The sequence below is a fragment of the Lynx rufus genome, unplaced genomic scaffold, assembly GCF_022079265.1.
Source record: "Lynx rufus isolate CCGP_SWC_20201006 ecotype Redwood Valley unplaced genomic scaffold, mLynRuf1.p SCAF_17, whole genome shotgun sequence".
NCBI classification, from domain to species: domain Eukaryota; kingdom Metazoa; phylum Chordata; class Mammalia; order Carnivora; family Felidae; genus Lynx; species Lynx rufus.
This window is the reverse complement of record NW_025814831.1, coordinates 14,356,274-14,372,118: the sequence shown is the minus strand read 5'-3', so window position 1 is coordinate 14,372,118 and position 15,845 is coordinate 14,356,274. Positions and strand designations below refer to the sequence as shown.

At 42.0% G+C, this 15,845-nt stretch overlaps 1 protein-coding gene across 5 annotated transcripts in view; it reads right to left on the bottom strand.

The window, feature by feature from the left end:
• TTC7B (tetratricopeptide repeat domain 7B) overlaps positions 1-15,845 on the bottom strand; it is a 254,836-nt gene that overhangs the window by 129,245 nt on the left and 109,746 nt on the right. For all 5 annotated transcript variants that reach the window (XM_047080225.1, XM_047080223.1, XM_047080226.1 and 2 more), the window contains 2 exons: positions 11,671-11,843; positions 3,721-3,784 (listed from right to left, as the gene is read on the bottom strand). In XM_047080225.1, the coding sequence (XP_046936181.1) occupies positions 3,721-3,784; positions 11,671-11,843 (237 nt within the window). The remainder of the gene's footprint in view (positions 1-3,720; positions 3,785-11,670; positions 11,844-15,845) is intronic.

Genomic DNA, 15,845 nt, shown 5'->3' with positions numbered 1-15,845 from the left:
TTTTTGTCTTAAAAGATATTACCGAGGACTCAAGAGATCACCTTGCCTATTTTCCATCGCCGCCGCTTGGCACAGAGATACAGCAGGCACATTCAAACTTATTAATCTCATCTATCTAGAAATCAAATGCTCTTTCCGACAACTTGTTTCCGTTACTTCCGAAATTTAATTTCTCTACAGATTCTCCACACATATCCCATGTATCAGGGACGCTACCTACTCTAACCATTTTCTTTTTCTCCCTAATAGGGAGCCGGAATCAACTCAGTTAGGTTTTGCCTGTCTTTGTTCGCCCTGCTAGTTAACAGAAGTCTCCAGATCTATCCACCTCTAGGAGGACAGAAGGGGCCCGTCGGTTTTTCCTGCAAAGGGGTGCCTGAGACACCAGGGTCGCTTGTCCAGGCCAGCTGATGATCATCTCCCTGCCTGACATTTGGATGGCCGCGCGCACACCTTCTCTCTCCCAAACGAGGCAAAATGCTTTTTCTGTGTGTGAGTCCAAGGCACTCACTTTTAGCCACCCATCAGTACTTACTCACTCGAAAACTCCTTGCTCTTAAATGTCAAAGACAAATAAGAATACATAAGACAGGCCACTTCCTACAAAGTGAGTCATCTCTTATGGATACAAGCCTGCTTTTGAAGATTTCATTCTAAGGTTTTCTTGTTAGGAGTGTCTTTGAGCCAAGAAAAGAAACCCTGAGGGAAATAGGAGGGCCTCCTGTAAGGGGTCTCATTTTATTTACTTGCCATAAATGTTCCATACTGAGACCAATGCCTGGAAGAGAACAAAACAAAGCAAAACAAAGCAAAATACTACTTAGGGGATATTTTCAAGTTATGCCAAGCACACTTTTTTTTTTTTTTTTTTAATTCTTAGAGAAAATCTATTGACGTCTTTTGATTAAAACCTCAATACATCCCGGGCGCCTGGGTGGCGCAGTCGGTTAAGCGTCCGACTTCAGCCAGGTCACGATCTCGCGGTCCGTGAGTTCGAGCCCCGTGTCAGGCTCTGGGCTGATGGCTCGGAGCCTGGAGCCTGTTTCTGATTCTGTGTCTCCGTCTCTCTCTGCCCCTCCCCCGTTCATGCTCTGTCTCTCTCTGTCCCAAAAATAAATAAAAACGTTGAAAAAAAAAAAACTTAAAACCTCAATACATCCACAGAAAATAAATACCGCAGAACACCGTGTCGGTGGTAATTGTGGAAATGTAGTTCTGATGACCCCTTTCTCCTGGGGAAACTTCATTTGACACTTTCTTGCAGGTGGAGAGACTATGGATAAATTGACTTTTCTAAGTTAAAGTCAGAACCAACGAAGATACAATTTTCTCAGATACCAAAAAAAACACAGCAATTCTCAACTGGTTCTGAAATTGAGCACATGAAACTTTCTGTCTAACAGCTGAAAAATCAAGAAGTCAAGGAACATGAAAAAAGGCTTGCAAAGGCAACTTAACTGAGACTTCTACCTACATAATTACGGAATAATTTACAGGGAGAGCACAGTCATTTTGGTTGGAAACCCAGACCTCCATATTTACTGATGATGTCATTGGATTTCACCATCCTCTGAAGAGAGTTTCCAGAAATTCAATACCACAGAGCCAAATCGGACTGTCTCAAAGGGATCTCAATTTTGAGTTAGTTTCTATCATTTATTAGTTTCTATCATTTCAATTAAGGAGCAGGAAAGTTGGAGACATCATTCCCAAGACATCTCCACTTAGAGCAAGCATTTCAGAGATGTGCCTGTGTTTTCCAGACTCTAAACTGGAACACACAACCTGACCACAGAACACCATATTTTCAATCAGAATTGTCCAAGAAATCTAAAATGTGTGGTCGCCACTCTTTCAGAACTTTTACAACGTCACCATCCCAATCTGCCCAAATGAAACTAATTGCTAGGTTGTGGAGAGCCCCGCCTAGAAGGAGGGCACGAGAGCTAGGAGGCCAACTCGAGCTGGCCCCCACCAAAGAACTGATGACGAAGCACGGAGAGACCGGCTCATTCGCAAAACAGTTCCCGAATGCCACAGAGTGCCAGCCTGTTCACATATATGCTTTCCCTGACTGTGCCAAGGCAGAGTAGAGAATGTAAATGACACCGTTCTAAGTTACCAGCTGACAGTCAAGGAAAGATGAGTCAAGGGGGCAACCTGTTTCCTTCAGAGGAAGTAAGGCCAATGACGTCAAAGAGGTTCCAAATAAAAAGCAGTGGTAACTCAAGCAGTCTTGCTCCTGTAAACATCTCTGGGCCATTTCACAGAACAAGGAAACCCAAAGCTTGAAATTAAGGCAAGGATGCTAGCCTCCCTGACTAATCCCAGCCTCTTCCAATCCCTCCTTCGCTCAGCATACAGCCTTCTTCTTGTGTTCCATTTCTAAATCTTCTTCGGCTGAGCGCATTTCATGGCTCCATTTAAACTGCACACTTGGGGAAGAAGGAAACTACCTTCTCTCGCTTCAGTTTCGATTCCTTTTCTTCCACCTTCTCCACCTGCCTGCCTGGTGAGGAGGGAGATATGAGAGGATGCAGCCTAATCTGGAAAGAGCAACAGACCACTGTGGGATGCATCCGTTTTGCCTGCTCTGGTCCTCATCTACAGAATGAGTGAATGGGTGGGAGGACATCTAGGTCCTTCCAAGTTCCAGGAGCCTCGCCATTCTGCTCAGGTGCTTAGCACACACCATTTAGGTGCTAACGTACTAACTACTATAACACAGATTGCTTCTCAGAGTTTCAAGCCAGGCGGTCATGCCTAGTGATATGCAGAGTAGAAACCCAATAAATGGTGAGTAATGAAACACTAGATGTAAACTTTGATATTCTGGCCAGACATTACGAAAACATTTCAAAGGAATCTGATGGCCTGGCAAAAACTCCCGCACAACAGCAGAGCAGGTAACAGGAGCGAGCTCTCACGGCCAGGGACTCTGCAATGCCCAGGGAGCGGGCAGGAGACCTGTCCAAGGAGCTGAGTCTGCTCCATCGGGCTCCTGCTTTAAAAACCAGAGGTTTGGGGCGCCTGGGTGGCTCAGTCAGTGAAGCGTCCGACTTCAGCTCAGGTCACGATCTCACGGTTCATGAGTTCAAGCCCTGTGTCAGGCTCTGTGCTGACAGGGCAGAGCCTTCAGATTCTGTCTGTCTGTCTGTCTGTCTGTCTGTCTCTCTCTGTCTCAGTCCCTCCCCCGCTTGTGCTCTTTCTCTCTCAAAAATAAATAAAACATTTTTAAAAATTAAAAGAAAAAAAAACAGAGGTTCGCATACACCACAAGTTATTTATCCCTAAACTCTCCCTCCCACCCAGGCAAGTTGAGAAGGCTAGAAAAGGTTACCCTCTGGGGGCTTCCTTCCCTTTTTAGGGTTACTTTGATGGTCTTTTTAGCTGCAGTTTTCCGATACACAACTGTGCTAGTGTTCCATCAATACTCACCAGGTGGGCAAATAAATGAACTCAGATGCCTGTTACCTACTAGGGCAGAGAAGTCCCATGCCCCAAGCTGACATTAACCTACAGGGGACATTTCTAACCATTCCAAGAATTAAGAAACATCCTTCTTTTCAAACCCCCGTTGTTTTTCCCCCCACCCAGCTATCCCCTCTAGAAAGTATTCTTCTCCAAAGAAAAACAGCCACTGTACTGATGGAGTCACCATATCACAAACAGGACTGTAGGAAGAGGGGAAAGAAAAATGTAAAAACACATTCTACTTACCATTGATTCACTGATCAGCAGTAACAACAGGGCTTCTTCAGTATTTTCTTGAGGACAAAAAATGCTGTGTAAAGAAAATCAAATGTTATACATGGCACTTTCAAAATAATATAATGAACGGAACTGATTATTAAAAGCTTTTAGATTTTTTATATAGAATCCACACAAAAAAATACTGTACATCAGGACACTTGAAAATACTGTATCATCTGGACAGTATCATCTGGACACTTGAATTAATTTGCTTATTTCTATGGTAATCTATGGAAGTTTTAACTATATTTTAACTATGCATTTTAACAGCAGGCAGCAGAGTGAAGTAAAGCTGTAAAAACCACATTAAAAGCCCAAATAACATATATGCCAATTACAGAGGCAGAAATTTGCTACAAACTGACATTACCTCCATGATAAAGCTCTCTCTTAAACCCATTATGGGGTATCAATTATAGGCATTTTACTAAGCAGGTGTCTGCTTACCTATTTCTTGCTAACTGCCATATCTTATATTGTCCATTAGATGAAATAAGAGATTGGAAGCAATTTTAGAGTTTGAATCATTTCTAGAATACTGTAAGAATTTGGCGAGCCACCTTAGTTAAACACACATGTTCGTTACAGGGTGGCCCGCAAGAGCTAGCTGTCTTATTAATCTGTTTTATGGAAGTTGGCTGAGCTATATAACATCTTGGATTGAAAGAAAAAGCTTTTAAGCTCAATGTTGCTCCTCGAGATTAGAGAACAAAAAAACCCAAACATACCCCCAATCTCTATTCTTTATAGCCTATAGCCTTGTGCTTTGAGCATTTTTAAAGACTTGTAGCATTTTTTCCCTCTGTTCTAAAAGCTCTAGAATCCTTTGAGTAGAATTGGAAGTGTTATCACCAACTGAGCCAAACTCGACTGTTTCACGGAAAGGAAGGGGAGTGCAATAAAAATGAACTTGGTTAAAAACACACAAACAAGGGGCCCCTGGGTGGCTCAGTCGGTTAAGCGTCCGACTTTGGCTCAGGTCATGATCTCACGGTTTGTGAGTTCGAGACTTGTGTCAGGCTCTGTGCTGACAGCTCGGAGCCTGGAGCCTGCTTTGGATTCTGTCTGTCTGTCTGTCTGTCTCTCTCCTTCTGCCCCGCCCCCACTTGTGCTCTGTTTCTCTCTCTCTCTCTCTCTCTCAAAAATAAATAAAGCATAAAAAAATTTTTTTAAACAAACAACCCCCCCACAAAACAAAACAAAACAAAACAAAACAAAACAAAACAAATCTCCTGGACGTTTTGGAGACGATTACAAAAGAATAAATCTTCCCAGTGATAACATCACAATCATTTCAGAGATGGGATGACTCCCCCACCAAAATGGTGAAAAAATGTCTTCCACATCATTATAGATCCTTGTTTTCTCTGAAGCGCTGGCAACTTTTGTATGGCGACAAAGGACCGTGAAGAGCAAGACAGAAAAAGCACAGGGCCTGGTTCTCTTTTTACAACTCTGACGTCCCTAGAGGTAAGGAAACCACCTGTGGATGGTTCCTGTTGCTCTTGTGGGCTAAAATTTTACGAAAAGACTGGCCTGTAAATGATGAGCAAGATTCTGGGATTTGCAGTGAATTTCCTAAAGGAGGTAGCTTGAGGTGAGCTGGGTTTTTCAGAGATGGAACTCTTCTTTCTCCTTAAATTTAGAAATAGTGCCTACAGAATTTGAATGAAGAGTGTTCATGTGTGTGTGTGTGTGTGTGTGTGTGTGTGTCCACCCAGCAATCATTTCCTGATATTCTGGCTCCAGCTTACATACAACTGGGACCTTACAAATAAAGCAGTAGCATTAACCTTTTTTCTCATGGCTAGCCAGTTCTGCATTGTCCAGACTAATTGAAAAGAAGAGAGAGCCCATGCTAATTGTGACTTAACACCAGCCAATTCAGTCCATGGATAATCCCTAAATTCCATTTGAGCCATCCAGCCTGCTTAAATGCTAAGTTGTGTTATTTTTACCAGAGCTGCTAACAAGTAACACATTAACTGATTCTAATTCCACTTCCTCTACCCTTCCTTTCGAGGCAGGCGAGATGGGTACTCAGGAGCACTGCAAAGCTCTCAGGGCTGGCAGGAGGAAATGGGGGGTGAGAGAAGGAGGAAGGTAGTTTTAAGGGACATGTTGAAAAACTATATATCAGAATGCACCCCTTCCAATACTTATGGATTCTCTAGACCCATTTCTGTCCATTCCTCCCTTCTTCTCTGTTGAACCTGATGTGGAGCTCAGGGTAGATGTCGGAATTGTGACAGTCTCCTGGTGGGGACCAAGAGCCTCAGGGGAGGTCCCAGGGTGCTTGGGTCTCAGCCTTGTGGAGTGGGAAAGCTGGGGCTCTAGACCCACAGGACATTGACTAAAGGGTACGGTGCAGGATTAAAAGGAGCAGAGAGAAAACAGGGCCCGTGGGGGGTGAGGACAAGCTCCTGGGGGACAGACTGGTGGCCAGCGGAGGGGATAGAAGCACAGTGCTGCTGGGTAAGATGGAAGGACTGCACTGAAAGCCCAGCCACATTACTAACTCACGGGCTGACCTGCAGGCAAGCCACTCATTTTCTGACTTTGGATGAAATTTACCAACTCACTGTCTGACTCTACACAAAAGAAACAAGGACAAGAAGCTTCACTTATAAATAGTGATCATGACCTTGCTGAGGTTCACAGATAACAGCCCTTTCTTAAAATTTTCCCAGATAGGTGAAAAATGTCACCGTATGTGGTAGAAACCATCATACAAAAGAAATCAATCCAATTTTATCCAACTGCCGTTCATCTTTCTGTCATCTTTAGCCATTACACAACTAATGACGAGTCGGATGTCTGGAAGTCAACGGCACCATCTGGGAGTCAAAGCAGACCCTATTTAGGTACAAAGATGGCCCTGAGCACCTCCAACCTGTAAGAAAGTTATGTGTAAGTAATGACGACATCAACTCCAAGGCCCAGCAATGGTGCCTTTTATTTTGACTATGTCTTGCCTGATTGTGATACTACTAGGGAATCTCTGGACAAATACAGCCTCTGAACCACAGCCAGTGGAGAAGAGCTAAAGAATCAAAGCCAACAAGGCTGCAGCCCCACCCCATCCCCAAGTCACACTGTTAAAGATGCTGAGACAGAAAACACATCAGTCCCAGGTTTGTGTGGAAGGACAAGGATTCCAAGAAAGAAAAACTAATCATTAAGAGTACCTGCTGATTATGAGGGATCAGCTAGCCTGATGTGAGGATCAACCAGGCACACAATTCCATACAGGTCAACATCCCCTCATGACAAAGAAAGAAGGGTCCTTCGTTTGGATCAAGTCCCCTGAGCTATACTCTGGAGTGGACTGGGTGAGTCCCACAAAGCATATGGCCTTGGACGAGGCCTTCTGCATTCCTGATGAGAAGACAGGCCCTCCACCATGACTGGAAGGTGGGCCATGTATACTAGAGGTGAGCCCAGGCAGGAACCGGGGGCACAGGGGGTTGCTCACACGGCTTCAGTTCTGCCATCAGGTGGTTCTCCTGACCCTTCAAGCCCCCCATCTTCACACTTTAAACAGTGTCCTCATCTTTACCCAAAGCCTGTGCACTGGCTCTGGGAGGTTCAGACCTATATTTAGAACTCCATGATAGTCACTCTCTCCTCCTGGGCCTACAAAGGAGTTCAGCACATCTGGCTCCAGGCTTTCAATAAATGTTCTCATCAACCACTTTCTGGCACAAAAGTAGTTTTTAATCTCCCTCCTTACTTTGCATAAATCAAGAAGTCGAATATGCATTTAATGATCTAAGCCACCTCAAGTGTTCTTTACAAGGAGGAATACAATAGAAGGAAGATATACCTGACGTGTGTACACTAAAGGAACATGTGTAAGAATGTTCATTGCAGCACGTTCTAGAAGGAGGAGTCAGATAAACACATGAACCAAAAAAATCAGATATTTTGAGTGCTATGATGAAAAATAAAGGAGCTAATGTGATAGAATATGCTTGGAAAGGACAGTTAGATACAGTGACTGGGAATCCTTTCTGAGAAGATAACAGTTAAGCTATTTGGGCCAAGGCCTAGATGAGATGGAACCAGCCCCAACTGAGAAACAACTCCAACATACATCATGAACAGAACGGATCAATATATTAGAATAGCTGTGGAATACTGTGCAATAATGAAAATAGACTCCAACTGCATGCAAAAATATGGGTGAATCTCTCAAACATAATGTTAGAAGAAGTTAAACAGAAGAGTTCTTCATGTATTATTCCGTTTACATAAATTAAGAAAAATGGGCCAAACTAATTATTGGGACAGAACTCAGGATGGTTTCCCTTGGATAGGGAACTTGGTAAAAAGTCATCAAGTTTTATACTTCTGGTTTATTTCTCTCAATGTGTGTCATGTATCAGTAAAAAGCTTACTTAAAAAATAAATAAGCAAAGATAAAAAAAAAATTCCACATGGAAAGACCTAGAAGGAAGGAAGTAAAGAGGCCAATAGCATGTGCTCCCTCCCCTCTTTTCTATCTAGGATTGTCAACATCTGCTTTCCTTTCAAAATTCAAGATGGGGAGAGAATGAGCATCCTGTTTCCACTTCACATGCAGGCCACATTGACAAGGAGTGGAGTTTTCTGACAGAGCTCACTTTTCCATTATGACCAACTATTCTGAAGGGTTCTTGCGATTTGCTGGAGCTAGAAGGCTCTGTGCCTCCTAAAGTCTGCTCTGTGCTCATATTTCTCATAAGAGACTGAGAAGGGGGAAGCATTTGGGACTATTGACCAAGATGGGGTTTAATCATTATCTGTGGATTTCCTTTTTCACCTCCCAACTACCACAAATGAATTGGTGGTAATGCCCTTCTCGCCACAGGGTTGACCAATCAGATAGTCCTGGTGACTAGGAAGCGCCAACACACGTGTAATCCCAACAGGCTTTCTCTGTTTACTAATAAACCAGGAATATCCCTGGGAACACACAAAACTAGAAAGCTAAAAAATGATAGTAATGACTGAAGGAATAAGGACCATGTGGAAATTAATGAAATAGTGAATAGAGACACAATTAAAAAAAAGGAACAAAACTAAAAGCTGGTTCTTTGAAGAGATCAATGAAGTCTGATGAAGTCTGGCTTAGCATCTGAAAATTAATTAATGTAATACATTACATCAATAAAGAAAAAATGTACATGATCATTTTGATAGATGCAGAAAAAACATTTGACAAAATTAAATACCCTTTCATAAAAAAATTACTCAACAAACTAGTGATAGAAGGGATCTTTCTCAACCTAATAAAAGGTATATATGAAAACCCACAGCTAACCTCACACCTAATGGTGAAAGACTAGACGCTTTTCCCTCGTAAAATCAGGAATAAGACAAGGATGTCCGCCACTCTTGCCACTTCTATTCAACGTTATACCAGAGGTTCTAGCCAAGGCTATTAGGGAAGAAAATGAAATAAAAGTCATCTAAGTTGGAAAGTTAGACATAAATTACTTCTATTTGCAGATGACATGATCTGGTATGTGGAAAATACTAAGGAATCTAAAAAACTATTTGAACTAATGAACTAGTTCGGCAAGATTGCAGTATAAAAGATCGATATAGAAAATCAATTGTATTCTATATATTTGTAATGAACAAACCAAAGACGAAATGAAGAAAACAATTCCACCTATGATATCATCCAAAAGAATAGCACACACAATAAGTTTCACAAAATAAGTGTAAAACTTTAACCCTAAAAATAACAAATCACTGCTGAAAGAAATCAAACAAAACCTAAATAAATGAAAAGACATCCCATGTTCATGGATCAGAAGACTTAATACTGTTAAGATGGCAACACTCCTCAAATTGATCTATGGGTTCAATGTAATTCCTATCAAAATCCTAGCTGCCTTTTTTTCCCCCCAGAAATGGACACTAACTGATCCTAAAATTTATATGAAAATGCAAGGAACTGGGGGATGGGGGTGACAGCAGCTAAGAGGTACTGAGTTTATTTTTGGGGTAATGAAAATGTTCTAAAGTTGATTATGGTGATGGAAGCACAATTATATGACCATATTAAAAGCCACTGAACTATATACTTTAAATGAGTAAATTGTAAAGTATGTGAATTATATCTCAACAAAACGGTTAAAAAAAAAAACCCAACTGACTGTATCTGTGCAAAATGAAATTGTGACTTAGCAATCAGCCCTGGTATGGGAATCCTCTGGTGAACCAGTAATTGCATTTTCTAGATCTGCATGTTGCCTCCATAATTCTCCTCGGACAGATGGGGAAGTTGACGTCAGAACAGTGACAAAGTCTGAGTGGTTCACAAAATAAAGGAGAAGTGGCCGGCTCTATGAGCTTTTTTGCCTTCGAGAGGTGAGGCCACATTGGAATAACACCCAAAGAGACAGAGAGCTCTATCTATGTGTCCAGCTTGATCAGGGGAGGGAGTAAGAGCTGAGTTTCTCAATATACCTGGCATCTTATATACCTGCCAATTAAGAAACATAGAAAGCACACACACAAACACACACAAAAATCTCAGGTCTATTTTTAGGATGTAAGTTTCACTTTAAAAATGAACCCCAAACCTGCTTCTAAATAGTTCATAATGAGAAGTCAGCATTTTTAAAGTGAGAGTTTGGGAATTGTTAGGACAGACGTTCTGTGAATCCAGATAAGGACTAAGGAGTGAACACAGGCCATGAATTAAGCAAACTCATGGTTCAACGAAGCCATAAAAAGGGGGGATTAAATTAAAAGGGGATTAAACACAAATTAAAATAAGCCTAGGGAAAAAGTTAAGAATATGCTCACTCTGAATCCATACAAGAAATACAGTCTGAACAGGAAGATGATGAGGGAGAGAAAAGCCAGGGTCAACATAAGAGGATTAAGAGAGGCTGCCTGGAGAAATGCTGTCCCCTTTGAAAATGCGACAATCATTTTCAGAAGTCACACATGTAGTATCTAGCAATACAGCAGCCTGCGGTCTCTCTGCCATTTTCCCGATTTGATAACAACCGTGGAGGCTTCCATATGCATTCATACACGCCACCTTTCCCTCATGGAGAGAGTCTGAAAAGTCATCATGCCTTGTCCTCGCAGGGACAGGCAAAGATGGGAAGGTGAGGCTCTAAGGGGAGGAATCAAGAGTGAGTCAACAACTGTCCCTGTCTCCTGGCCCTCTTCATGGTCTCTCCCTGCCACGTCCCCCTCCCCCAAATGGGGAGGGCCCACACGGAGACTGCAGTGGTTCCCTAGCCCACCTTCCTCAAACGTGGTTAAGTCCCAGATTTAAAACTTAAAAAAATTAAGAAGATCTAAAAATGACATCATCTTCCAATCACTTGCAAATTATTTAATTCTCCTTCTTCTTATAGATAATTCAGTTTAAAACAAATTTTTATTCATTTTTTTAATGTTTATTTTTATTTTTGAGAGAGGGAGAGAGTGGGTGAGAGATGGGCAGGGGGGTGGGGGGGGACAGAGGATCTGAAGTGGGCTCTGCACTGAGAGCAGAGAGCCCAACGCAGGGCTTGAACTCACAAATGGTGAGATCACGACCTCAGCCAAAGTTCGGTTGCTTAACCGACTGAGCCACCTGGGCACCCCTAAAACAAATTTGTCGCTAACTGCTGGATATTGCTAGGTTTCTTACAATAAATAGAATGAGAATCCCAAAGACCAACAGTGATGGCTGAAAATGGTGGCCAACCACCGAAATGAGAGAATTTTCCTACTTAAAATGCCCCACCGGTGCATAGATATTTGCAGAAGTTATGAAAAATAATGAGGTGCATCTATTAAATTGGCAAATGAGACTTGTCTGGTTCTCTTCTCGGGGAAGAATCTGCCCTTGAACTTCTACTCATCCTTGAGTTTTCCCCCAATCCCCTAACCTACAAATGAGGACATCAACTGCCATACTTCTCTCCTGAGTAGACGCGGGCTTTCCGAGGCAGGGTGTAGGTTTTGGTGTTTGCTCCTTTCCGGAGAGGATCGTCCAGAGGTGACTGGCAGGGTGGATCCTCCAGGGGGTTCCAGTAGCTCTGTTCACACATACCCCGCAACAAGATCTCCGCCAACTGCCTGGCTATTGTCTGGAAACACAAAGGAGGAAAGGCATAGCTATGAATCAATTTTGTATCATTCATTCACTCGTTCACTCATTCAATAAATATTTTTCAGTCATCATTTTGTGCTAGGCACAATTCCAAGACTCATGATTAAAAATTTTTTACTTCTCTGATGAAAATTATATCAGTTGGTGACAAAAAAATAAAATACAATACAGCAAGATAGTTGAACCTTTTTGAAACACAAGTTCATGCCCTTTGAATGCCACCCTGCCTCTGAAATGCTAAACGTGTTTTATGCCTAAAGCAACTGAAACTTTGAGTTAAGTTCTCTCCCAAAAGCTCTTGTAACAGGTGAATTGCAAATATTTTCATCACCTCCCAACAGATCCCTGCTGAAACCCAAACTTGGCATCAACCTAGATGATGTTATTCCTGAAAAACTAAAAAAAAAAATCTCTTCATTGATGGTAAGATGACAATCAGGGAAGATTTTTAGAATGCCTTCCCTCTTTGAAGTGCCACAGGCCAGTCCCATGGTGGCCCCATCCTGGGACTCAGCACCTGGGCACCTCGTTCCGGGCGCACCCTGGGCCTTGCGGCCCAAAGGCTCCTGCTGACCTTGTGCAACAGAGAAAGCAAGGTGGGGAGCGTGGCTGCTGATCAAGAGAGACCTCTTTTCAAAGCTGGATAGGTATCTCTTTTCTCACTGTGAAAACCCAGACATATCTGGGTCTTGTCATCCTGAGTTAGAAACAGATTTACTATGCTTTCTAAGCCCTCTGTCATGGAACATATAGAACAGTACCACGTAGGATGAATGGGAAGAGGGTGTGTGTGGCATCTACTAAGAAATAGTTCGTTGGCTGATGCATATCAGTTCATTTACCTCATAATCTTCCAGAGATAAAGGAGAGGAGAAGTAAAAACAAACACACAAACAAACAAACCCACAAAATCTCTCTGAAAACAGAAGCATTGCACCTGAGGGTGGTCCAGGCTACCCCATGATCAGCCAAAGGTGGCAAAATAAAACTTCAACCATTAGGTTTTCCCACAAGGTTTTAGCATTCTTTGGAACACGCAGAGAATGCTGATCTTCCCTGAGGGCGAGACTTTTTTTTTTTTTAATAAATATGTTCCAGGAGAGAACTCTGCTAGGTTTTCATCCACATGAAATCTCCTAAAACACCACAAGGAAACTTAAAAGCAACCAAATCACTAGCTTAGTGGTTTCTGATGACCACTGGGTAAAGGCAAATTTTCTTAATTATTCCCAAGTAAGACCCGCTGGCTTTAAATGTCTACAAAAATGTGAAATTAAATGCACTCCTATCATCCCCAACTGAGCCATCTGTAAAGATCTCATAAGCACACAATTTTCAGGACCTGAACAGCTCCCGAACTGTTTTCTTAAACCTTCCATTATAGTTTCATTTCCATCTCATTGCAGTCATATACGTTAATGACTTCTGCTGGAAGCATCAACTGGCAGAAATAACCTCCACTCGCTATAGCTGAGGGGAAAAAAAACGTCAAAGGAGAAAAAATGAACGAGGAACTTCATTTTCTGGGTATATCTGCCATGGAGGGATTCTGAAGTTATAAAAATCTCTGTCCTAAAAACAGTTTGCTTGTCCACTACTAGACAGCTCATGCGAGATCTCACTTTACCTCAGGGTATTAACCTTCCAGAGAGACTTTGAAAATAAGGTTTTGATGTGATTGCATATTTTAAGGGTGTCATTTCACCACTGCACTACCGACTAGTTTGGTTGTGGGCACTGAGAGCCCACATGAAGTTTTCAGAACAGGAGATTAAATATGAGAAATTACCAGCAACATTACCAATGTCAATCAGACCTTCTACTTTTTTATACTCAGGTTTCATTTGCTTGCAGTTGAAAAGTTAACAAATTATTGGTAGCTATCAAAGTCAGAAGGAAAGAAAGGAGAGGAAGGGAGCCAGACGCAAGTCAGGTTTTTATGTACAAATCCGTTTTGTAAATCCATTATGTAAATCCATTTTGTATATATTTTTTAAATTGTGGTAAAATTCGCATAACATAAAATTTACTATTTTAACCATTTTGGTGTATAATCCAATGGCACTTAGTACCTTCAGTGCTATACAATCATCACCTCTATCTGGTTCCAGAATATCACCCCAAAAGGAAAGCCTGTACCCTTATAGTAGTCACTACATTCCCCCCTTCCAGACCCTGGGAACAACTGATCTGCTTTTTGTCTCTGTAGATTTGCCTGTTTGGGACATTTCATAAAAATGGAATCACACAATTTGTGGCCTTTTTGTATCTGGCTTTTTCACTCAGCGTAATGTTTCCAAGGCTCACTTATGTTGTAGCCTGGGTCAGTCTTCACTCTTTTTGTGGCTGAATAATACTCCGTTGTGTGGACATACCACATTCTGTTTATCTAATCGTCAGCGGATAGACATTTGGATCGCTTCCATCTTTTGGCAATCATAAATAGTGCTGCTACGAACATTAACGTTCAAGTTTTTGTTTGAACACCTGCTTTTAGTTCCTTGGAGTGTTTCCCTAACAGTGGGGTTGCTGTAAATGTACTGTTAAGCCCTCAGCTATGGTCTCACCCCATAGAGCTTACAAAGCAACGTTTCCATCTCCTAAGTGTGTCATAAATTTGCAATGATCAGCTGATCCTTGAGGAATCCTATGGTTATGAGCAGTATTAACTGGACAAGCTTTCTGATGTCTAGTCCAGACCAAGATACCAGTGAATAAGCCCACCAAGCACCAAGTGCTTCTCAGCTGGGGAAGGCAAAGAATCCCTTGTGGAAATGAGAAAATAAAATTCTCGGGTCCTGCCCCAAACCTACTCAGTTGACATCTCTGAGGTCAGGATTAGGGATGTGTACTTGTTCAAAAATGTTGCTCACATAATTCCAATGCACACCTTTGGTTCAGCCCTCAAGGAATTGGAAGCAGTTCAACCTAGGTCACGTGAGCCTCATCAACCAAGACCACAGGTCTACTCGCGCCTCAAGTCCAACACAGACAGCAAGTGACTCCTCTCGCGTCAGCACCAACCAGTTAGCAGCTGAAAATGCCCAGGGGCAACTCTAGTCTATCCAGACTTCTTTAGGAGCCTCTTCACGGTACTTCTCAGAAAAAAAAGGAAAACTAATTGAAAAAACTTCTCTCCCTTCCTGACATATCTTTATTCAGAATCCCACCTCATAGGATTTTTATAAGTTAAAGTACATTGATTTCAATACCACAAACCTTAGGCAATGGTGGAAGATATTCTCTAATTCTGTGAAAAATAATGTTGAAGAAAACAGCAGGCAGATCCCCACAGTGCACTCAATGCACTCGCATCTTCTAGTGGGGGAAAACCATTAATCTTCTTAATAAAATATATATGCTTTTGAGTCAACAATATGAACAAATGCATCATATTTAAGCAATCTTGAAAGACTGGATTTTTAATCAGCTCTTAAAACAATTATAAGAACACTTGCCAGTATAATCAGTTACTTTAATTGTGCTTCCAAATCTTAAAAGAACCTGTTCATGCTGACCAGGCAAGGAGTGTTATGAAATGTTGGGAGGAGGTCAATCTGAGAGAAAAGACATTTGGCAATAATTTTTATCTATACTTTTTCAGGGTTTTGTTTTGTTTGGTTTTCCCTTAAAGAGCTCTACAAATCAAAATGTCTAGTTTGAACTTCTTAAGGCACCTAAAAATCCCATCAATATATAAATAAATCTCACAGACCAGGTGAAGTCTTGGTGGGGGGTAGGGGGTGGGGGGTGTAAAGTCACCCATCTTCCCTCATGCCCACTAATTCCAGGAAAGCCTCTGGCTTAGCCACCTGGCCCCATGACAGTTGCGCATCCTAAAACCCTGAAGACACCAAAAAGAAGATTCAGCCTCTCTTCCCACAACAGAAGTCTCTTGGCCTTGCCCAAGTGAAACTCTACCATGGCACGAAAAGGGGCCATGACGTGAGGAGGACAGTAGCATGGTAACAAGACAAAG